This window comes from Lissotriton vulgaris, chromosome 6 (assembly GCF_964263255.1).
Source record: "Lissotriton vulgaris chromosome 6, aLisVul1.2, whole genome shotgun sequence".
Classification (NCBI taxonomy): Eukaryota; Metazoa; Chordata; class Amphibia; order Caudata; family Salamandridae; genus Lissotriton; species Lissotriton vulgaris.
Genome location: NC_141694.1, coordinates 328,659,245 through 328,684,796, shown reverse-complemented (window position 1 = coordinate 328,684,796; position 25,552 = coordinate 328,659,245). Strand labels below are relative to the sequence as shown.

The window sequence follows — 25,552 nt, the reverse complement described above, 5'->3', positions numbered from 1 at the left end:
ACGGACCGAATCTCCTCTAGTAGCAGATACAGAATTATTCGTTATAAATTTGTACATAGACTGTATTACACTCCAGCTCGTATGTATAGATTCCAGCTTCGCGCCTCGGACAATTGTGATAGATTTTGTGCACCAGGGGCGGATTTTCTGCACCTGGCATGGGAATGTGAGGTGGTGCAGAGGTACTGGAGTCAGGTGTTTACTGCATTGTCATAAATGATCAACATGGAGGTTGACCCATCCCCTATACTGGCACTCCTGGGATACGTAGAATCTATACAGGCGGCACACCGCAAATTTACTGCGCTTGCGCTTCTGGTTGCCAAGAGGAGGGTTGCGTGCAGATGGGGCAGGGGCAGGGCCCCGAAATTTAAGGACTGGCTGCATAACCTAACCTACTGTCAGGAACAGATTAACACTTATTCCGAACTTCTGCCGGTGGCCTCACGTCCCACGGATATTTGGGCACCATTGCAATGTTACTTGCGCAGAGAGGAAGAATTGGGGGGAGATGAACTGACTTCTTAGATACACATCGAACTGGGCTCCTGGGATGGGATTCTGGGTGCCTCTAGAGGCGCATCACTGCGAAAGAGATGTGAGACAGAACTGAAATGCTTGCTACACTTTTGTAACCGATGTTTTGCCAACAGGATTGATACTCATATTTCTGGTCAAGCGCTAAGGGCAAATGGAGATATATTGTAGAGCCGCGATGGGTGTGATGCGGCCAACTATGATGCCACTGCCAGGATATAATAAGGCTGAGTGAATCCACATGTCCTGCTGCTGTACATGCTATGATTGTTATTTTTGTATATGACCTGCAATGTGTACTCGTAAATGCACCTTCTGTTCAATGTACTGTCATTTAAAAACTGAAAAATAAAGTTTAAAAAAAAAATAATGCAATTGGTGCAAGTTCTATTTCACCCCAAAGATGCCCCTGCGATGGAAGACAGCACTACCTGCCGCTCCTTGGCATAGTGTCCGGGCATGCCACCGGATTTGGAGGTTTAATTGTAACTCCATCCATAGCCGCTCCGACTATAGGAGGGCAAGAGTCTTTGCTAGGCTGATGTGTCACGGGTTCTTCAATGCCCAAATGCTTGCAGGCCGCTGGAAGTGAGCGGATTTGCCTCAATTCCCCTTTGTAGAGAAAGATCAACCTGAACGGGTGCCCCCAAGAGTATTTTATGCCAGATTCCCGGAGGTGGAGTATGATCGGCCGGAAGGATTTATGTTTAAGCAAAGTAGAGGCAGCCTGGTCCTGGACAAGCATGGGTTTCTGACTGTAAAGTCTGGGCGTCAACGAGACTTGCAAAGGATCCTTTCTTTCAGCTGATAATCATGAACACAGGTCGGGGGCGAAGAGGATGCTTTCCATGGGCCCACCTTATGGGTGCGATCCAGCTTGACCTGGAACTCTGGGGATTCTCCGAGAATGGAACGGAAGAGGCCCACCACCTGCGACCTATTTTCTAGATCCTCGGTGTGGGCCTGTAGGTCCAAGTTCTGTTCATGCAGCATAAGGACTTCTTGTTGGAGGTTTTCGATTTCCTCACGCGGCTTGTTTCATGCTCCTCCAGTGTTTGGACTCACTCGCCCAGGGAGTCCACACCACAGCGGACGTCTCGTAGGTCGGCCAGCAGTTTCTGTTTCATTGTGGACAGATCATCTGGACGAGAGGAAAAAACCGACTACAGGAAGGATCGGTTGACTGGGGCCTCCGAGCAGTCCCTCCCCTCTCATATGCGTAAACGGCTCCTGGCTGACTCTCTGCCTCTTGTGTCTATTTAAGCAAGAGGTCCTTCACTGACCTGTCCTTCCTGCTGTTGGGGGCAGCCATGACTCCTGCATGTGTGGGATATGCTGCTGAGGTGAGGGAAAGATCAACCTGAACAGGTGCCCCCAAGAGTATTTTATGCCAGATTCTTGGAGGTGGAGTACGATTGGCCGGAAGGATTTGCGTTTAAGCAAAGTAGAGGCAGCCTGGTCCTGGACAAGCATGGGTTTCTGCCCCTGGTATGTAAAGTCTGGGCGTCTACGAGACTTGCGAAGGATCCTTTCTTTTAGCTGATAATCATGAACACAGGTCGGGGGCGTAGAGGACGCTTTCGGTGGGCCCACCTTATGAATGCGATCCAGCTTGACCGGGAACTCTGGGGATTCTCTGAGAATGGAACGGAAGAGGCCCGCCAGCAGCGCCTCGGAATGCGGATATTATTCCACTAGGACCTATTTTCTAGATCCTCGGTGTAGGCCTGTAGGTCCAAGTTCTGTTCATGCAGCATAAGGACTTCTTGTTGGAGGTTCTCGATTTCCTCATCGCTGCTTGTTTCATGCTCCTCCAGTGTATGGATTTGCCCGCCCAGGGAGTCCACATCACAGCGGACGCCTCGTAGGTCGGCCAGCAGTTTGTGTTTCATTGTGGACAGATCATCCGGACGAGAGGAAAAATCCGACTCCAGAAAGGATCGGCTGACTGGAGCCTCTGAGCTGTCACTCCCCTCTCATATGCGTAACCCGCTCCGGGCTGACTTTCTGCCTGTTGTGTCGATTTAAGCAAGAGATCCTTCACTGACCTGTCCTTCCTGTTGTTGGGGGCAGCCATGACTTCTGCATGTGTGGGATTCGCTGCTGAGGTGAGGGCTGAATACACAGGGGTTAGCAGATGCTCCAAAGCTGCGTCCTACAGCGATCCAATCTTGGCCATGCCCTGCAGTAGTTTCTTTATAGCACACATTGATTGCCTTTCCTGAACAGCACTTTAAATGAAAGATCATGTCCTCAATGGATGAAGGTGTGGTACCAGGCAGAATGCAAGTAAAACACAAACAGCAAAGGCAATATGGAAAGTACTTGAACAAAACTTAAGCTCTGAAAGTTACAATGGGTCATTTATTGATGCTCAATCTATGGAAAATTTGCTTAATTTTATACGTATCTTTGCATTTATATCTGTCCTTTTTTTTTTAACGGTGTTATGTTATTGTGTTGCAGCCCTCCTTTTCCAAAAGCGCCGGGACACTCTTTTTGAGTAGCCGTGCGCTATACAAAAGAATAAATAACATAACATAACATAACATGCAGAAGCCAGGAGGGAGAGCTGGAGGTCTATGTCACAGCTGGGGGACTTCTGCTGCGCGACCCTCCTCCACGGGTCCCCTGCTCTAATCTCGGGCCCAGCCCCGTTTGGTGGGAGCACTGTGGATGTTGGAGGCCGCCGCAGCCCTGCAGTCCCAGCGCTGGTGCAGTGTCGACTTTCTCCTAGCAAGGCCACCCAATGATGTGCTGGGTTATCGCCGGAGGCCACTGTATGCGAGGGATGTGGGCGTACGGTGCAGTGGCCCTGGCTGTCCTCTTGAACAAGGCCGGCGGATGGAAGAAGTGTGGCTCAGGGGTTAGAGACGGCAGACCCGGAAGCTGAGATCGGCCCTGGACCAGGGTTCAATTCCCCGCCTCGGCGGGTCTTGGGCTAAAAATTCCACGGACTCGATAATTCTCGCTCCGGTGCCTTCTCGACCCACGGGTTCACACTCTGCGACTCTGGGCAATAGCTTGCTTAATCTCCACAACGGCCCCTCGCGGCGGGATGCCTGGCTTTCACCTTGTGGATACCCTGCCGGGGTTATCTCACAGGGGAATACCAGGACGGGTTCCCTAAGCAAGCGCCGGGAAACCCACTGCGGGTAGCTGTGCGCTATATAAGCTCAAATACATTTACATTTACAAGGTGCCGCAGAGACTCCCCACCAGACCTCCTCCATCTGCAAACGTCTCTTTGCCTGGGGCAGGCCACTAACGTGCTCTGCTTGCCTGCCCCTCTCTCCAGCTGCCATGCATTCACCACCACTCACTGCCCAATCAAGCCTCCCTGCGATGCAATGCGCTGATTTACGTGCTCTGTCTAGGTGAAGAACGCTAGTGTCTGTAACAGTGATCCCCAGAGGGCACTCAAGCCGGGCCGGCAGGTTGAGAGGCCCAGCCAGGGACTCCCAACGGGACCTCCCAACGCTGTGGCCGCATACGTGTGTGAGTTGGCTTCCAGGCTCCTCCGGCCTCACACGCTGCTCCGCAAATCTCTCCCAGCACTTTAAATGAAAGATCATGTCCTCAATGGATGAAGGTGTGGTACCAGGCAGAATGTAAGTAAAACACAAACAGCAAAGGCAATATGGAAAGTACAAAACGTAAGCTCTGAAAGTTACAATGGGTCATTTATTGATGCTCAATCTATGGAAAATTTGCATAATTTTATACGTATCAGATGTTGGGCATGTGGAGACTAGCACTACATTTAGTTGCACTTATGGAGGCAAGTATTCCTTGGTATTGGTCATAATGAGGCAGGTTTTTATACATGTTGCTACTAGTCCAGTGAAATTGGGATATATATGTAGTTGGACGTATGTACTCCATCTATACCTTTTTTTGGGCACTTGGAGGCTGTCCATCCCTGTTGTTGGGCAAGCGGGGTATGGATATACATGTTCCAGAGCATTTAGAGTCTGGAAGTAACTGTTGGTAAATATATGAAGGCTCTTCATACTTAATAAAGGAATGCAATTTTTCACCACACATGTTATGGCAAGTGGCCACAGGTCATACATGTATTTCAGTTTTAGCCTGTATAGGCATATGGAAACTAGCACTACTTCGTCCTGGATTATGTAGCAACTGGCATTCTTTATTGGTGTGTGTTACTGGTTAGATGCTCTTTAAAGTGCACCATTTGTTGACCTTCTCCAAAAAATTTTAAAGGGAGAGCTTCAAACCATCATAAATCTGTATTTATATCTTTGCATGTTTTCACTGATTTTACTTGACCCAGCTATTTGTCCCTAATATTCCTTCTGAGATAACCTCCAACCATTCTTACCACCCTTATAGTTTTTAAACTTTTCATGTTTTTCCAATCTTTTTGGTCCAATGGCCTTTAAGATGTATAGATTGGCATTAGTTTTCCTAAAAGATCTTCGGTGAAGAACTTGAGCCTCCCACGTAAAGCAGCCTTCAAATCCTTCATTGTTTTTGGCAACGTAACTGGACTGTTGTATCATAAATCTTGAACTCACATCCATCACTAACATTTAAGATAAACTGATTATATTTTGGGAAGACAGTTGCTATTACAGCAGGACACTCCCAATTCAAGTCATCCCCATACTGCATTTACTCAAGAAGCTTTACCAGTCATGCAACTCCCACCAACAATCTGACTTTTTTTTAATAATCTTTTCTGATTTCCTCGAAGTATAAAACAAATGCAGCTGGCAAAAATGTACCCTTATACAAATAGGTTGTCCTTGGATATGTATGAGTCAATGTACACATATTTTTCCAAAATTCGGGGCTCATTTTAAAACCTCCCCACCACCAGTTAGGAATACTTCCATGCACCCAACTATCTGTCTACGCAAATTCAGTATCGCATTCCATGGCCATATATAATGTGTGTGCCTCTGTCAAAATGTATTAGTGAGGCTTCTTCACAATGGGTAACTCTGTATGTATGGGTAATAGTTGTTTCTTTAATTAGCTGTGAGCATAAACGCCTAAGTGTCTGTCGAGATGTCTGTGGGTGTCAGCAATGTGTGCTGTTAGCTGTACAAGTGTGAAACTGAATATGTGTTTGTTGCCTGTTTATTTCCCTGTACTTTAGTAGCCAGACTGCTCAACGAGGTGAATGTTAGTCACAATGATCTACAATGACAGATTAAAACTGACAAAGCTATTTCACTCTATTACACCTCCTCCTTCCCACAACATTGATTTTGATTCCCTAGAAATTGACATGACTTTAGCTGAAATTAGCCACGCTATTTCAAGGTTTACTTCGAGGTAAAGCCCCTGGCCCTGATGGGTTTACGGTTGAATTTTACGAGCATTTTTCTAAACTTCTTCTTCTCCATCTCTTTCTTCTATTTAATTCCTTCATTCTCCATGGTTCTTTGCGGGGTACTTTTCAAGAAGCTATGAAATGCTTACTCCCGAAAGATAAGGATCCCTCCTTATGCACAAATTACTGTACCATCTCTTTAGTTAATACAGACTACAAGATTTTTGCATAAATTTTAGCATTACGAATTGACCCTATTGTACCTAAACTTATCGGACCAGAACAATCTGGCTTTGTTAAAGGACATACACAACAAACAATGAGAGGAGGGTCTAAGGGCAGATTTAACGACTGACCAGGTACACGCCCCAAACACAATATCAAGAACACCAAATTGTACCTGGGAGTCAAAAGGGTAAGTCATTCAACATGGATCACAAAACCAATACCATACAGATGACACCAGTGAGAACACACCATGCACGCTGGTTTATGGAGCATATGGAGAAAATTGTTCCCATCAGAAGCCACACTGTACCGCCCTCTTTCTCATCATTTGGGTTCTCCTTACCCAGGACACAGAACGGCCGGTCTGATGTTACCGTGACCGATAGATGTGAAAAGTGGGTAGTATGTGATATTCAAAAGTTAAGGTGGCTACTGAAAAAAGCAGTGTGTGATAATAGGAGTGAAGTAGTGAGGGGTTTTATTAAATTTAGGTGATTTGGGTAGAAAAACAAATGTTATTAGTGTCTCCCAATCCCTAAGGTTAAAAGGCAAGTGCAAGTGCGGGTTTGAAATAATAACCGTACTTGATAGTGGTCAACATGTTTCTGCATTAAGAGAAAAAGAGAAAAAAAGAAAAAAAAGTTAAAGGACGTCTATCCTCCGATAATTCTAGAATCTTTTTTTATATTCTTAGTAAGACCTCTTCTTTAGATCATCCTCTTGCTGCTATAGCCTTAGACGCTGAAAGGCGTTTGATAGGATTGGATGGGAATTTATGTTTCAAGCTTTTAAATGGATTGACTTTCCTCCTAAATTGATCTCCTTGATTTCCCTATTGTATTCTGGCCCTAAGGCCTCTATTTTTTTCAATGGTAAAATCTTGTCTTATTTCTCTCTATCTAGAGGGGAACGACAGGGATGTCCCTTATCGCCCTTATTGTTTATAGTAGCATTGGAACCCTTTTTAACTAAAATTAGACTAGATGCTCAGATTACTGGTTTTCAGCTCGGTCCTCAGCAGGTTAAAATGTTTGTATATGTGGACAATATCCTTTTGTATTGTTTTAATCCGGATACCTCTCTTCCTCCCTTTCTACATCAGGTTGACCTTTTCTCTCGTTTATCTGGTTTCCGCCTTAACCAAGATAAATGTGAAGTCCTGTCCCTTAATGTTTTATGCCTTAAACATTCTTTTCTCCTTACTGGCTTTTCCTGGCAGCTCTCTAAGATAAAATATTTAGGCTTATGGTTTTCTTCGACTATTTCTGAAACTTTAAAATTTAATTTTGATTATATTACCAAATCATTAAAGAACTCCATTACCAGATGGCATCCCCTCTTCCTTTCTTGTTGGGGTCGATTAGACTCCATTAAGAGGATGCTCACTCCTTTAATTCTTTACTCTCTTTCCATGATTCCTGTGCACATTCCTAGATATTACTTCAAGAAAATTGACTCGCTTTTAGTAAAATTCCTTTGGAGTAACAAACGTCCCTGTAGCGGGTTAGAATGAAGGGGCAGGACAACAGGATGATGTAGGCAAGGTTTTATTGTGTGAAGAAAGCGTCTCCTCTTTGAAGCCAGAGTTATGTTTTACAGTCAGGATGGTATGCGGGGTCTCTCTCCTCCTGGTCTGTCCCTTTTGTCGCAGACGTCTTCGTGGCATCCGCTACCAGGTCTTTTGGGATCCGGCTTCTTCGCGTCTTGAGGATGTGCTCGTGGGAATAAAGGAAATGGGGACAATGTCCGAGTGTTTAGTGCTTTTATGTGCGATTGAGGGAAGGGGGAGTGAAGGAAAACATGCAATACGAGTGCCGCACTTATAAGAAAAGGATTTGACTGTGTAGGGAGGGTACACACCTGCGGAGGGGTCTGGTAGGGGCTGGTACCCTTAGCCGTCTGGTTTCTCCCGCCTCCATACCCAGCCCGCAAACCGCCCTCGTACCTGTGATAGCCACGTGGCTCGGCGAAACGTGGTCCCGGTGGCCTTCTGGCTCTCCTGGTGTCTCCGCACTTCTCTTGATCCCTCTGTCGCCTGATGTTGCTCCTGCTACTCTTCAGTAGTCTCCTCGCTCCACGTTCTCCGATCCTCCTCGCTGTCCTCGCTTCTCCCTCGCTTCTCGTCCTCCGGTGATGAAACACACCTCCTTCCGGGTCTCGTCTGTTCTTGTTGGTCTGCTCCATGCTGTGTCAGCATTGGGGGCTGAGTCATCAGGTTCTGTGTTCCAGTTAAAAGAGAAGAACCCTTTTTCTGCCAGACTTCCGAATGATGGGGAACAGCGATACATCCAGTCCTCCTGCTGCGGGTAAACAAGAGGCTCTTCTGTTGTTGGGGCATTGTACCATTGCTTCGAGTGCCTTCTACACTCTCCTGGCAATGCTACCCCGTGACAGTCCCTGAATAGCTTTGTCTACACTCAAAAAAGACAAATGTCATGGAGGTCTTAAATTCCCCGATTTCAAATCTTATCACTATGCTATTTCCCTTAAGCAAGCTTCTCGCTAGATCTCCCCTATTCTACCCACTTACCCTCTAGTGTGGTTATCTATAGAAACAGTTCTCATTTCCCCTTTCAACTTTCCAGAACTTCTCGCTTTCACTCATTCCATTTCTTCTTTACGTCCTGCTGTCATTGCTCATACTTGTAAACTTTTAACTCCTCTCCTGCCATCCTCCCATCCTTCTACGACTTCATTATCTGAACAAACCATTTGTCATAAATCTTTGAGAATTAAAAATCGATCCATTTATTGGAATTCTTGGCGTTCTCAGAGTCTGATATGGGTTTCCCAACTCTTGAACAATCTAACTCCTTTATCCTTTCTTGAACTTCAATCTCAATCCTCACTTCCCAATGCTTTCAAAACTCAGTATAATCTTCAAATTCCCTTTCTTCACCATTTTCTTCTCAACCTTCCACTTGTCTCTAATCCTCCCATAATTTGTTCTACAATGTTTCCGTTATTGAGCTCCTCCCCCCCGGCATCTTCTATTTACAGTTGTTTGCTATCAAACTTAGAGAGGGAAAAATCAAAGAATGAGTTGGCCTGGGAAAGGGATTTAGTACAATGTTGGTGGACCTCCATTTGGGATAAACTATGGCTTAAGATTCATAAAACGTCCCGTGCTGATAATACCACCCGAACCCTTTACTTTGTTGATCAGCGTCTATTACGTTCCCCTGCGACATTAGATTCTTTGTCACCTAATACTCATCTACATGCTGGTCCTGATCCTTCCCGTTTGCTGATTTAAAACACATGCTATCGAATGCCCTCATATCTCTCCATTCTGGCACTCTGATTGGTGCCAAATTAACAAGATTTTCAAAGTTAATGTTCCCTTCTCCCTATCTAACATTTTCTTAGGTTCACTCTTTTTTCAATGGCCCCAGTCACCATTCAGCATTCAATTGTTGGACTTATTTTTAGCCATTGCCCTCCATTTAATTACCTGTAATTGGAAACAAGCTGATAAAGTAACAGTTAAGGCTTGGTGGAACGCTGTATGTTTCCATCATAGACTTGACTCCAACTATGTTACTCCCATTTCTCTCACCATTAAAGGAGATTTGTTGTGGCTCCCTTGTACTACATATCTATTCTGGTCTGCTTCTACACACACTTCACCATGAAAATAAAATCCATCTGATGATGTCCCGAAACCACCATGATTATACCCTGTTGTCTTTTTTATTAGTTTTTGATGGTCTAATTATATTGTATTGTTTATTTATTGAATTTTTATTTTGCCTACCATGTTTAACTTCATATTATGTTATACATTTTTTACACTGTAATAATGTATTCTTTCCCCCTTCCCCTCCTTCTTCCCCTCTTACCCTTCCTCTTCTCATCATTTGCATATTGCAACATTGTACCTTTCTCCTTTTTACATCATTTTGACATCAACTGAATGTTATTATGTTCATTATTATGCTGTTCATTTATTTTTTCTTTCTGGTTTTCAATAAACTCCAACTTAAATTAAAAAAAAATACAAGGCAATACAATGGGATAATAACCATAACTGATATTTACACTACTTAAAAACGCAGAAATATGATCTAAAACGGTATATGAAGATCTAATTATTGCTACTATTATTGGTATATGTGCGTCAGAGGTCGCCTATGCATGGATGACTGCAGGACTTTTGGTACGTATGCATAGGTATGTAAATGTTTGCTGGTCTGACTTAGGGTTTGTGTGTGTAAGTGACTTATGGTATGTTTTCTTTGTGTGTGATCTAGGAGTGTATGTTTGTTGTGTGTCTCTGCGTTTACACCATAAAAATTGTACAAATATTGGCTTTGCCACTGTTCTTTTTTTTCTAGTTTTCAGCATCCAAGCAGTGGGTGAGCTATGTATGGCAAATTAATCACTCCCAGTGGCTAGATCTCAATTTTTATGAGCAGTGGTTTTAGCTCTCACCTACAGACAACTTTAACTGTCTTTAGGTGAAGATTTCTTGTGAACAATATTATACATACTTAGAGTGGGGTATTGGTCAGTCTCTTGCTCATTATTCATGTTCTGTCTCGTCCCTGGAGTCTAGCTTGTACGGCATCCATTTGATTAGATACATTTTATTCTTCCTTTGCTGACTTGAGGGAACTTCTTTTCATAGTTTTTATTTAGCATTCCATGGGAGTGTATGGCTTCCTCTCTATCTTTCGTTCCCTTTATCCCTTCTTTTTACCAACACTTCCAACCCATTTTTCCAGCTCCTGTTTTGTCCTTTGCTCCTTCCGCACCCCACCTTCGCTTCATTGTTTTCGTTTTTCAAAATCGCAATAACATTGATTGTGCAGGACCCATCAGCTGCACAATGCTACAGGGGCTTCATTTCTGTTTTGCATGGCATTTAGCGTACATCTTAATAAAAAAAGCAGTCGGCCATCTCAGAACGGTAAACAACATCAGTAGACATCTTGGAATGCATTTCCTTTACTAGAAAAAGCGTTCCAAAATGGCTGCGTATGCATGCGCATGTGTCGTGATGTTCAGGCAGCCATCATGGAATCTTTTTTCATAAGCAAAAAACATTCCGAGATGACTTTCCATCGTATTCATTCAATTGTGTTTTGATTATTTTTTTTGCCAGTGCAAATAGGCATTGCAAAGCCAGTAGCTTGGCAATTGCCTTTTAAAGGTGAGATGCATTTGTTTTGCCTGTGCTTGATTTACTAAAAGTTGTAGATCGAGGGTGCTTTGGTAATGTAATAAGCAAATGCACCTTTTGCTAAAATCCTTCTGTAACCCTCGAGTCACAGATTGGAATCCCAATAGGGTCTAATCAGCTTTTTGATCCCACAGTAATGGAGTCGAGTAATTCCAAACTGAAGCGGGCTTTATGTTCCGTGTCTAAAAAACACTGTGAGCTGAGATTTTCCAGTGGCTTGTGCCTTGCCTTTGTTTTTCCGTAATAATGATGATTTATGTATCTTTCTCCTCCTTTTACAGAACACAACCCTCAACAGCATATCCCTCTGGAGGAATATGTTGATAACTTGAAGATCATGATAAACTATTTGAGGACTGTCAATATCACAGAGGATAAAATCATTTTGATCACTCCACCACCACTCGAGGAGTCTGCTTGGGAGAAATGGTGTTTAGAAAAAGGTAAAACCATCTCCTTACACTCTAAACTTTTTTTTTCCTGATTAAAATGACCCCTATAGTATCTCAATGTCTGCCTCCTCAATTAAATCGTATATCATCATGTACATTTATCTCCCAATAAAAAGGAGAAAAACTAAATATAAAGAAAGTTTTTGCTTTTCAAAGTGAGGCACTATTTTTCTCGTGTATCCTTTATTTTTAAATAATGACCCAGTCATCCAGCTCGGAGGACTTAAAATCATTAAAAATGTAGCCGTGCGTTGATTGACATTGGGCCATCATTCTTGAAGGATCTCTCTGTCAAGCAGCTGTACAGTTTTACTTTGGCAGGTCTGATACTTTTGGTTTTGGCCAAAGATTCTAGGAAGTAAGGTTGTTTAATGCACATTTATATAAGATTTACTTACTTGGAGTTGGACTGGGGCAGTCCCATGTCAACCAAAGTTCATATTTCTCAGCCAATTACGGAACAGTAGACCTTGACTGAACCTTTAGTGAACAGCATGAGAGTAATGTTTTGACTCCCACGCTAAAGTTGTTAAAATTAGAGCAGAGAGCCCAGTTAGCTTTTAAATTAATATTCCCCCTTGTCCAACTACTTAAATTGGTTTATAGCAAAATAATCCCCCATTGGAAACGTAATCAAACTGCTTTTCATATTACCCTAAAACAGTGCCGACCTAACCCCAGATGAAAAAATCGACTTCTGAGACTCCATTCTTAAGAAGCATTTCTCTTGAACTGATTGTCGTGAAATTTTTCAAATGACTGGCATATGCCATGTTGTCAATATCAAGTTGATGAATTCTTTTAATGTAAAAAACTCTTTGGTCTTGTTGATGGTTTTTTTTTTCGTGTGTATGGTCAACGTTTTTTTATTTTTATAATTTCTTCTTTCTGAACATTGTTAGTTATATTGTCAATTGCTTAAAATTGTGTTCTATTAAGCCTTCCATCTAACAACAGCATTTGCAGGTTTCAATTCCTGCTACCAAACCGTGAGTCAAGGGTACCTTAGGGAGGGTGTGTATGACCTTTGTATGTGAACAGGTTGTGTCTGGATTTGGTAAAAGTTTGTGTATCACACATTGTCTTTGTCTCACTCCACTACCAGCCCAGCCAGTTCCTGACACCACTCTTCTAGAAGTCCTTGAAAAATCATGAATCACGGCATCTAGGATGAAGACCGGTTTTAATCGGAAATAAAATTTGAGCATTACACTGATTCAAGTACCACTACCCTTGGATAGTGTTATATCCTTCTTTCGTGGCAGTACAAACAAACGAAATGTATTGCCACATAGACTTTGCTGTGAAACAGTGTGACTCAAGGAAGATTCCAGATGGTATAGCCTTCTTGTATAAAATATATATCATCATTCAGCAACAACAAACATGTGTAGCACTCGCAATATCCCCAATATAGCCTTTTAGCCCATTGCTGATTGCTATACCGGTTCTTAAAGTCCCTGAACCTGACTTATAGACTTGAGCCGCAGGCAGGGCTCTATAACGAGGGTGAGGGCCTTTAACAACAGGTATAGCCTGAGGCAGAAGTGCTATAAGGCTATCAGAATAATCAATAGCTATAAGGCTATTAAAACAATCAACCCACTAAGGGTAGAGTGTTCTAAATTAAAAAGGGGAAAACACAAAGACAAACATTAGCATGTTGGAGCTCCAGGCGTATTCCAGCCATTATAAGCCCTGATCCACTTATTGTCTTCAATGGAGCTCTCAACATTCCAGTGTTCTAATATAGCCTTATAGCCCGCCATAGCGGGATATACTGGCCATTAAAAGCCAGCTAAAGCATTAAAGGCCGGAGCCGGTATAGCCCAGCTACAGAGGGCTATAAGGCTATTAGAATATTCTGCCACTAGAGGGCTGAATCTTTTAACAAATAAAACAAAGGCCTCACAGAGCCCAGGGGGTTGAAATTCCCTTGGGCTCCGTGAGGCCTTTGTTCACATCAACAGCTGTGTATGACAACATTGGAAAATTGGCACTCCGGGCTTATACCGGCCATTAAAGCCGGGAGCATTTCATTGTTTTCAATTGAGCTCCCAATGTTCTTATCTTTTTTCATAGACAAAATGTAACATTTTGTTGCTTAGTTTCCCACTTGAGTTTCCTTTCTTTTTATGCCAGGTTACCCACTAAACCGGCGCAATGCTACTGTTGGAGAGTATGCCAAGGCCTGCGTTCAAGTAGCCAACAGCTGTGGAGTTGACGTGCTTGATCTTTGGACACTCATGCAAAAGGAAAATCCGGTATAGTTATGAGATGGGTCATTCATTTTTGCTCAGGCAATTTTAGTAGTTGGCATTCAGGACATTTTGTCGAATGGCCGGAGTTTAGATCTTTTTGGGTGAATGTTACCTTGGTTGTTTGAAGCTGAATTCTGAAGACCTTGTGGAGGGGGTAGAGTTCCTAGTGAATGCTGGGCTTATATAATAATATTGTATAATCTAGTAAGAGATGGGCCAAAGAGTAATTTCTCAAAAATACAGTGATGTATATTGTATATCTGAAAGAAACAGGTTAGTGTTAGATTCCTTACCTTAGAATATCCCCAGGCGTCGGACTGGATCCGGAAAGTTTTGCGTAGCAGTACCCCTGCGCGTCGGTAGGCGTCGTCTGCGGGTCCGTCGTCGGCGTCGCGATGAGGTCGTTGGAGTACTTAGACGCCGCCCTCACGCGCTGACGTCTGTTCTTCTTTTTTCCGCGCCAGCAAGCGCAGATCCGGAAAAGGCAGTACTCCTTAGTCACTTTTTGACTAACTTTTTCGATCTTTTTTGATTCTGTTTCGAGTCGTAAGACTAGCGGTGCCGGTAGGGATGCCTGGGTTCAAGCCCTGTGCCGATTGCAACCGACTTATGTCAGTTACCGACCCCCACCGCCGGTGCCTGTAATGCCTTGGAGCCGACAACGATGACAAGTCGTGCCCCGACTGCCGGGCCTTGACGTCGAAGGCTAGGCGGGAGCGGTCCCGTAAGCGCCTTGAGCTCCGGCAGTTGGCCCGCGGCGTTGACGATCCCGATCCAGGAGGAGGTCGAGGGACCGGTCGCGGCGCCACAGTCATCACAGCTCGGCGAGTTGACACCATTCGTCGGGCTCTAAGTCCTCAGGTAAGAGGCACAAGAAGTCGAAGAGGCAACACCACTCTTCTGACTCCCCCGACGCTCGCGCGATGCAGCCGGGGGTTTGGGCGACACCGCCCACACGGCTCAGCAGGAGCCGCAGGCGCTACAGCCAACTCCATACCCGCCGGTCCCTGGGCTGAACGCGATGCCGGAGGAGATCGACGCATTCCTTGTGGCCATGAGGAATCACTCTCCTCCGACGGGCCCTACGGAGGTGCCTTCGGGCCCCATGGGTTTGTCTGGGTGCCCTAGTGGGCCGGTTGCTTCGGCCCCGGCGCCGTCTGTTGCTTCGGCCCTGGCGCCGCCGACGACTTCGGTCCCGACGCCGCATGGCCCCACTGGATCCGCGTCCGGATCCGGATCGCCGCTTGTCGACCTTACGACCCCTCCGCCGGCGCCGACCCCCAGGGTGTCACCCCCGACGCTTTCCCCGGACAACGTCGTCCCCGATCACCCCCTCGATCCGGTTCCGGCGTCAGAACGGCGTCGCTCGATGCCGCATTCGACGCCAAGAGAAGAGCAATTCTTCTATGATCCGGCCCCATCCTTTGCACCTGACTACCAGGAGATGCAGGGCGAGGAGGAATGGGGGAGATCTGAGGACCCTCTGGCACGGGAGTGCCAGTCATTTCAGGACTGGGCAAGTGAGCTAGGGGAGGCCAGTGGTTTGGACACTTCGCCCAACGCAGGATTTGTCTCCCCTCCTACCGTGGCTACGGAGGAGGGCGCTGCCTACAGTGTGGTGTTGACGAGGGCAGCCAAGGCCTTGACTCTTGAGCTCCCCGTCGCGGCTGTGAGGACTAACCTCCTCACTGAGGTCCTCAAACCGCAGGCAAGCTCTTCGGTGCCTCTGCTGCCGTTCAATGAGGCCCTTACTGACGTTATGTTGGGCACTTGGTACAGGCCCGCTACAGGTCTCCCTGTAGATAGGAACGTGGCCAGATGCCACCGCCCGGCCCCTGGTGACCCTGGCTTCCTATCCACCCACCCTACCCCGAGAGTCTGGTTATCCAGGCCTCTAACTCTCAGACCGCATTCCCGACAGCTCCTCCTGATCGGGAATCCAAAAGGTATGAACAGTTCGGAAAGAAGATGTTCTCCTCACTCAGTTTGGGGTTGCGGTCGGTCAACACCGCTTGCCTTTTGGGCCGTTATACCCACTCTCTGTGGGACACGGTCGCGGGCGTGCTGCCAGCTTGCCTGGAGGAGGCCCGGGTAAAACTCGCCCAAGCCCTTGCGGATGGGCGAGATGCAGCACGGTACTCTATTCGTTGTAGGCTGGATACTACGGACTTGCTAGGCAGGGCGATTGCAACGACGGTGGCGGTTCGCCGTCACGCCTGGTTGAGGTCCACTAACTTTTCGGCTGATGTCCAAAACACCCTCATGGACATGCCGTTTGATGGCCGTCGCCTCTTTGGCGACAAGGCAGACAGTGCGCTTGAGCGCTTTAAGGAGCCCAGTCCTTGGGCCTCTTGGGCCAGCGCCAGTAGACTTCTGCCTTTCGCCCTTTTGTGGCCAAGGGAGGGGCGCCCCCACACGTCCTGCCAGCCACGGGCCACAGACTAACATCCAGTGCAGCGGCAGACGTGGTAACTGCGGTGGCGGTGCCAGGGGACGGCGGCAAGGCCAGTCCACATCCACCACCGCAGCATCCGCCTCAAAGCCTTCCTAGTCCGAGCTTTCAGGCCTATTCAACGCCAGAGGGGAGCAGGGTTCACCATCACCTCTTCCACTGGCGCACCATCTAATCGGGCATGTGGGTGCTGCAAATTGTCCGAAGGGGCTACTCCCTCCTTTTCGAGGCGACCCCTCCAGTCATGCCACCGCAGTACCAACGCGTGTCGGGGATCACTTGCAACTTCTGCAAGTTGATGCAGATGGCCCCCTTGGCCCTCTTGGCCAAGGGGGCCATCAAGCGCGTTCCTGGGCCAGAAGTAGGGGTTGGTTGTTACTCCCACTACTTTCTGGTTCCCAAGAAGGGCAAAGGGGGCCTAAGCCCTATCTTGGACCTGCGGAACGTCAACGGCTTCCTCCGGAAGGAGAAGTTTAAGATGCTGACTTTGGCTCAGGTCTTAGCTGCCCTAGACCCTGGAGACTGGATGGTGGCGTTGGACTTGCAGTACGCTTATTTTCACATCCCCATCCTGCCAGCCCACCGGCGCTACCTGTGGTTCACGGTAGGCCACGAGCACTTTCAGTTTACCGTGCTCCCCTTCGGCCTTACCAGCGCCCCTCGAGTGTTCACGAAAGTAATGGCGGTGGTAGCAGCTCATCTGCGCAGATTCAGGGTGTCAGTCTTCCCCTATCTCGACGACCGGTTGTTGAAGGCGGGCTCGCCCCAGACAGTCGTCAGCCACCTCCAGACTACGGCCGACCTCCTGCACCTGCTGGGGTTCTCCATCACACCTGTGTCCCTCTCAGAAGCTCCTCTTCATCGGAGCGGTTTCGGGTTTATCCTCCCGAACAGTGGGTTTGGGATATTCAGGCTCTGATTCCGATCTTTCAGCCTTTATCCAGAGTCTCGGTCAGGTTGATGCTGCGGCTTCTGGGGCTGATGGCCTCCTGTATCCTTCTGGTGCATCACGCCCGGTGGCAGATGCGGGCTCTGCTGTGGGACCTGAAGTTTCAGTGGGCCCAGCATCAGGGCAACCTGTCCGGCCACGACCTGATCTCGGAGGGCACTGCAAGACAGTTGCAGTGGTGGCTCACGGACCGCGATTGGGTCAGCGGCAGATCCCTCTCCCTACCCCAACCGGAGCACTTAGTCGTGACAGATGCGTCCCTCCTGGGCTGGGGGGCCACATGGGAGAGGCAGAGATCAGAGGCCGCTGGTCTCCGGCGGAGTCCCTGCTCCGCATCAACCTTCTGGAGCTGCGGGCGATCCAGCTTGCACTGAAAGCATTCCTCCCCTCTGTCCGGGGGAGTGTAGTGATGGTGTTCACGGACAACAACACCGCCATGTGGTCCTCCAACAAACAGGGCGGGTGGGGTCGTGGACCCTGTGTCAGGAGGCTCTGCGCCTCTGGCACTGGCTGGAACATCAGGGCGTGACCCTAGTGGTTCAACACCTGGCAGGTTCCCTGAACGCCAGGGCGGACAAACTCAGCCGTCGGTGGGTGATGGATCACGAATGGCGTCTGAACTCGGAAGTGGTGCAAGGTCTCTTTCAGCAGTGGGGAGAGCCTTGGTTAGATCTATTCGCCACCGAAGAGAACACGCAATGTCATCAGTTCTGCACGTTGGAATTTCCAATGCGGCACTCGCTTGGCGACGCTTTTCGTCGTGAGTGGAGCTGCGGTCTGTTGTACGCCTTTCCGCCTATACCACTTCTGCCCAGAGTGATGAAGAAGATCAGGCACGACCGGGCCCAAGTCATCCTAGTGGTTCCGGACTGGGTACGAAGATACTGGTATCCCGAGCTACTCAGCATGTCAGTCGATCCCCCGATTCTTCTGCCTCTTCAGGAGGACCTTTTGTCGCAGCAGCAGGGGACGGTCCTCCACCCGAACCTGTCTAGCCTCCACCTCCATGCGAGGAGATTTAGCCGCGGCAGTTGAGGCCATTTGACTTGCCTCCTGAAGTCTGTGATGTGATTCTGGCAACCAGGCGTCCCTCCACAAAATCGGTATACGACTGCAGGTGGAATAAATTTGTGGCATGGTGCTCAGCAAAGGCATTGGATCCCTTTTCTGGCCCCCTTTCAGAGGTTCTCCTCTTTCTTCTTTCTCTTGCCCAGCAGGGCTCTGCTCTGGGCACTATCAAGGGCTACCTCTCTGCCATTTCAGCCTTCTTAAGGTTACCTGATCAGCCTTCTCTTTTCAAGTTCCCTGTTGTAAATAGATTCTTAAAGGGCATCACTCACATGTTTCCTCCTGTTTCTTTTGTGATGCCTCAGTGGGACTTGAACCTTGTTCTTACTTATTTGATGTGCGCTCCTTTCGAGCCACTTCACAATTGCCCTCTTCGTCTTCTCACTCTTAAGACTGCATTTCTGGTTGCCATCAGCTCTGCCAGGAGAGTGAGTGAGCTCCAGGCTCTATCTTTCAAACCTCCTTTCCTTTCTGTCCATTCGGACAAAGTTGTCTTGAGAACGCGTCCCTCTTTCCTGCCCAAGGTAGTCACAGCCTTCCACATCGGGCAGTCCATCACCTTGCCCACCTTCTTTCTGCCTCTGCATTCATCGAAAGAGGAAGAGAGGCTCCACTGTCTGGACCCAAAACGTACGCTCTCATTCTATCTGGATAACACACACCCGTTCCGGGTGAACGACCAGCTCTTTGTTGGTTACGTGGGCGCTAAGAAGGGACGGGCGGTGCACAAGCGGACCATCTCTCTGTGGGCCGTGTTGTGCATCAAGGCATGCTATTCTTTGGCTAAAAAGGAGCCTCCTGTTTGGCTGAGGGCCCATTCCACTCGGGCCACGGCTGCTACTACTGCCCTGGGTCGGGGAGTTCCCTTGCCGGACATCTGTCAGGCAGCTACATGGGCCTCGCTGCACACATTTGCTAGATACTACTGCCTGGACAGCCAAGTCCGGAGAGATTGCTTTTTCGGCCGTTCTGTTCTCCAGGACTTTCTGGTTTGATCATTGGTTCGCAGACCCACCACTGGGGTTGGTATTGCTGGGGTATCTATTCTAAGGTAAAGAATCTAACACTAACCTGTTTCTTTCAGATGCGCAAGTTACTTACCTTCGGTAACGATATATCAGTAAGAAACAGTAGTTAGTGTTAGATTCCTTACCGCCCCATCCATCCTCCCCGTTCTTCGAACCAATATCTAGGATTAAGGTTCATCCCTTTTAGGGCCCTAGTTTCATGGCACCAGTGTTGGTTTTTATCATGGCTCTGCGTTCAAGGAGCGGAAAAGCTGAGTATAAGAATTGGCGTCAGCTCGCGAGGGCGGCGTCTAAGTACTCCGACGTCATCCCGGCACCTACGACGCCGACGATGGATGCGGAGCCGCAGACGACGCCTACCGACACGCAGGGGTACTGCTACGCAAAACTTTCCGGATCCAGTCTGACGCCTGGGGATATTCTAAGGTAAGGAATCTAACACTAACTACTGTTTCTTACAGATGTATTGTTACCAAAGGTAACTTGTGCATTTGTGTAATTTTTGGGAAGAAAATGCATTTGAGGTTTTTGTGACTGTGTATGAAGAGACTGAGAAAAAATATTGTTACAATATGGACTATTGTATGAGCGAATTACATTTCAGGAGCTTTCTGTAATCTTTGTAGCCCCTAAAATCACTCTAATATTTATTATAATTGCACCAACGAATGGGTCTACTCATTGGATTCACCAGTAATCAGAAAAGTTCGTTTTTTTGTAATCCGTGATTCTGTAGCACTGCCACAGAATGATAATGCACAGGTGTAAACTTAGTGATGCTCATATTGTTGAGCCACCGCTTTCTTATCCATGACAATCCAGTCAACAGGCTTAGCTGTTTTATGTATTCCGTTACTGAAATTCTATATGTATAACTTACTTATAAAGACTTCCACCGATCCCCCTTCATCCATTGGTCTATTATCGTGTCATTTACACGTTTCTTCTGCCCACTGCAACCTATAGTATGGGGCAGTGGGTTGGCCCGCTCATTCCATTACTGTGAGGGATGGCCTTCTGCTCTTTCATATGGAGCGCATCCACACACACCGTGGCTCCCTTCACTGCCACAGTTGATGAGGGTCTGGCATCTTCCCCCCCCAAAAAATATTTGCAAATGACAAAACAACACACCCACTGGCACATCTATTGGCTTTGCCTTTGCTTGTTGTTGCTTGCTACATATCTCCGTTAGTGAAAGAGGACGAGGAGGTTGTTTTCTTAACAGGGGAACTTTTTTTTACTTTTCAAAAACCCGAATAGATCTCTGCGTGTAGTACTCAGATGTTTACTTTAGTGTTCCTTCGGCGCTATACTGTAACCAAACTCGCACTCTGAAAAACGTCATACCATATGCCTCACTGGGCGAGTATCATCTGCCTTGTGCCGGATACATTGGGTGAGCTCGATGCACAGAAGGACAACAACTAAGTATGTAAGAGCACCTTTGGTGTAGCCACTATGTGCATCTTTGCTAAATGACCGCTCAAGAAAGTGCTGCCCCTACCACCAGGTGGCGCAATGACCACCAACTGGGACTAGGCAAACAAGACCCGAGACATCTGGGTAAAATTAATTCGTTTGTGATAATAACGATTCTAGTTATTTACGTTAATCTATTCCTGATTAAAACATAGCACTTGTGAGGCATCCACCACAAATGAGCGTTCTGTTAAATGGCACCCGATTTCTACGCGGTTTGTTCCAGATGTACAGTCGGATTGTTCCAGCTGTGGGGAACAAACGGCTGTTCTTGTGACTGTATAATTATGGTACCAAGGAAAAGTTCTTCTTCATTTTTTAAAAGGTATCTTTTTATTCAACAGTTATTAATTGCAACATACAGTGTTCTGATTACACAGGCATGATTTTTGATCCAAACAGATTTACATTGCGAGTTTGTTTTCACATATTACAACTTTCCTTCCATAGCTCACTCTTGTGAGATGCCTATTAGGTGGTATTTGATTCATCTACCCTTGCTAGTCTGGGTCCCCTCCCGTCCTCCCCCATCGGGTTCCCAAGGCCTCTGTATACTTTGGCACTCTGATCAGTTCAATATTTACACATATGAAGTTCACAGACCGATTTAGACAAGCAAAGAACAATTAATGACATACAAGTTTAGCAATCTGAAACGTTCCAATAACATTATATTTCAAAAATTGAGGGTACAGATCTGTACCCTCTATTTGTGAAATATAATGTTATTGGAATGTTTTGCTTTTGAATCAGATTTTCTAAACTTGTATGTCTCATTACCTTTATTACATTGAGCAACAAGTCATTAAGTGAAGTAGTGTGGCTCACTGGTTAGAGGCGGCAGACCCGAGAGCAGAGGACGGCCCGGGACCAGGGTTCGATTCCCGGCGCGGCAGGTTTCTGGACCAGGGTCAGCGGACTCGATAATTCTCTCGCCTCGGTGCCCACTCTGATCAGCGGTCACACTCGGCAACTCTGGGCATTAGCTTGCCTCATCTACACTAACGGCCCCCCAGACCGCCGGGGATGCCTGGTCGCACCCTGGAGATACCCATTAAGGGACCATCTCTCAGGGAAGCCAGGAAGGGTTTCGCAGCGGTCGAAGCGCCAGGACGCCTACGGGTAGCAGTGCGCTATATAAATGCCAACACATTTACACATTTACATTTACAATTGTTCTTTGCTTGTCTAAATCGGTCTGTGAACTACATATGTGTAAATATTGAACTGATCAGAGTGCCAAGGTTATCTTTATTTTTTAAATTGACACTTGGTTCTTTTGGAACCGTAGTGGTTTGACACATTAAGTAGTGGGGTGTGGTAATCTAACCTTGAGGGGCACCAATACTATAAGATTCATATTGAATGCAAACAAAGAATGAGGTGCTACCGGTGAGACCATCACTGCCGTTTGTAAATAATATATAGCCTCTGTATACTACCCAGTGGTTCCATACTTTCTCCCGTTTCCTTGCGCAGCTGCTGCTTTCATAGGCGACTTTTTCGGCAGCACTACACCAGTCAAAATCATTCTTCCATTGCCCTATTCTTGGTCTTCTTTTTTTTAATAGTTTTAATTAGTTTTGTGTTAAACAGTTAGCATAATTGTTGGCGTTTATAATCTAAATACTCCGGCAGTACAGTGTGAAATTAGTATTATTGGTCATTTTCATTATGCGGAGCCAGCGAATCCACTAGGGGTGACCTACCCCTTCCTCACCTGGCAACATGTCTCCACGGACCAGTGGGTGTTAGACATCATTTAACACAGTTACAGGCTGGAGCTCATATCCACACAAACCTGTGGACATGTCCTCTCCCCAGAACACCAACATCTGTTTCAGGAAGAGGTCCAAGCGACAACACCTACAGGGCTCAGGAGTATATTCTCTGTACGTCCTCCCTCAAGCCCACTCTGGACCTCAGAACTGTGTACGAGTACAAGTACATCCTGTCAGAAGGCTTCCACATGGTCACTCTTCAGGATCTAATACCTCTGCAGGAGCAAGATGGCTTTGTACCTGCTATCGATATAAAAGACGCCTACTTCTACATCCTTATTAATCCAGCCCATCGTTGCTGTCTTCGGTTTGCAGTAAGTGGTCAGCATTACCAGTTCAAAGTGCTGCCCTTCGATGTCACCACCACTCCCTGAGTTTCTACCAAATGCCTTGCAATAGAAGCCATACACCTGCGAAGACAAGACATCCATTTATTCTCATGCCTGGACGATTGACCGGTTAAGACGGAATGAAGCAGCAGAGCCGTGCACACACTCAAGCCAAAATAGACCTCCTGCCCAAACTGGACTTTACCATCTACACTGTAAAGTCCCATTTTCAGCCCCTTCAAATTCAACCCTATCTGGGAGTCATCCTCAATGCAAAGGTTGGCAAACCCTATCCCAGTCCTTCCAAGCGTTGATGCCTCTTTTTCAGCCAAATCAACAAGTCACAGTACAGACAGTCATGCGCCTCTTTGCCATGATGGCCTTCTGCATTGCTATTGTACCTCCCGCTGCAGGAATGCACATCTCATCAGTGGTCTCAGAAGTACTGTCATTGGCAAAATCTAGTTGATCAGCCACCACACTCATCTCTCTCTGCAGTTGTGGTACACCAACAACTTGTTGCTTGGGAGGCCCTTTCTTGACCGATTTCCACAGATCACCGTCATAACAGGGGCATCTCTCAGTGGGTGGGTGGTGCACCTACAAACCCTGACTGTTCAAGACCAGTGGGGCCCCATTCACAGGGGCCCCCACATCCATTATCTGGAGCTACTAGCAGTCCATCTAGCCCTCAATGCGTTCCTTCACCCCATAGTGGGCAAGGTAGTCCTCGTGTGGGCAAACAACATGACAGCAATGTGCTACGTTCAGAAGCATGGGGGCACCGACTCCCCTCTGCATTCTCTGTTATATCAGTACATCTGGCTCTGGGCTCTCCACCACAGAGTTTACCTGTTGGTGGAACACTCCCATAAAGTGGACAACGAGTTTTCCAACCTTCTCAGCAGGATGCTGCAACAAGTCCACGATTGGGAACTCCACCGGCAGTCCTCCTCTGCTGCGTCCAGGGATGGGGGTTACCTGACGTGGACCTCTTTGCCACAGCAGAAAACACAAGATACCCAAACTTCACCTCTAGATTCCCACACCCACAGTCCATGGGCAATGCTCTATGAATGAAATGGTTAGGGATATTTGCCTACTTTTTTCACCTTTTCCCCTCTTTCCATTCATAGTTTAGAAGCTACCGCAGACTTCCGTCACCTTCATCCTATAGGCCCCCACTTGGGCCAGACAACCCAGGTTTTACAGCATGAATCCTTTTCTGGATTCACGTGCTGTGCATTATTGCACCATCTAGTGGTTGGTTCCTGAATTGTCCCTGTTCTGGGCTTTTTTTGTGTGGGTGTAGTCAGTCACCATTTGGTGGTAAGTCCATCCTTTGTGTGATGTCAGTCGGCACCCTGGAAGTTCTGTTACATGGTCGCTATCTTCAGAATCTTTTTTCTACTGTTGTGTCTGGAAGCATGATGGAGGAGCTCCGTAGAATCACAGAGAAAAGAAGCCAACAAGTCGATAAAAGTGAAAAGCTTAAAACAACGAAGAAGGGGAACCTTCTCGACCCCGATGGGGACGCAGCTGGTAAGATTCATGTCGGCGGAGAATGAAAAGGGGAGAGGCAATAAAGGGCCATGGAAAATACCCCTTTTAAGTTCTGGCCCAACTGTCACCACAAATTCGCCTCAGGATACTCCCACAAGGTCTGCAACCTTTGTCTGCTGAGGGACCACAATGATGAAGACTGCAAAGCCTGCACTGAGTTTATACTCAAGACATTCAAGGTATGACGTGCGACAGAGACTAAAACACTACACCATGCCTAGCACTCAAAAGATGCAGGAATCTCTGAAAAACCTCAGCTTATCCAGCAACAATGAGGAGAACTTGGAGGAAGCTGAACCAGCACGAGGAGGGGACTCCACAACTGACATTGAAAAAAGATAAGCAAAGTGGGAAATTGCCAGGAGATGACAATAAGAAACGGCAAAAGGTAACCAAACCGCCAAAAGGCACGAACGTTAAGTCCTTGAAGGCAGCAGCTGCATCAAAACACCTGACTACTGAAGGTTCACACAAACAAAAAGCCACACGGGTCGTGACCAAATGACACCAAAGGGGGCACAAATCGTCAAGTAAACTCGCTCTCTTCTCTTTCTGTTTTTCACTCTGGACTTGTGAGGCTCCGACAGCGCCGGGACACTCTTCGGAGAAGCTGTGCGCTATAGAAGCACCCCCCTTTAACATAACATAACATAACATAACCTTTGATGAGCGAAAGGAGCAACAACTCAAGGTCGAAATGAAAGGGTCTGTATCAGAGAAAGAAGGAGTTTGACAACTCCATGAAGAAATTCCGACAAGACCGTCGGCAACCACTGCCTAACCCCAAGCCTAACACAGTTAGGCTTGGGGGTCCCAGCAACTCCAGAGCCACGTGAGGTGGAACAAGAGGAGTTGTAAGAGGCCGAATAAGCAGCTATTGTCAAGGACCAAAGCCTGTTCGTGGACACAAGGCAGGACCAAAACGCTTAGTT

General features: G+C 46.9%; 1 protein-coding gene across 1 annotated transcript in view; it reads left to right on the top strand.

Annotated features, from left to right (window-relative positions):
• The window catches only part of IAH1 (isoamyl acetate hydrolyzing esterase 1 (putative)), a 236,183-nt gene that overhangs the window by 163,212 nt on the left and 47,419 nt on the right, over positions 1 to 25,552 (top strand). Inside the window, exons 4-5 of the mRNA XM_086926361.1 lie at positions 11,537 to 11,698; positions 13,850 to 13,971. Coding sequence (XP_086782487.1) covers positions 11,537 to 11,698; positions 13,850 to 13,971 — 284 coding nt within the window. The remainder of the gene's footprint in view (positions 1 to 11,536; positions 11,699 to 13,849; positions 13,972 to 25,552) is intronic.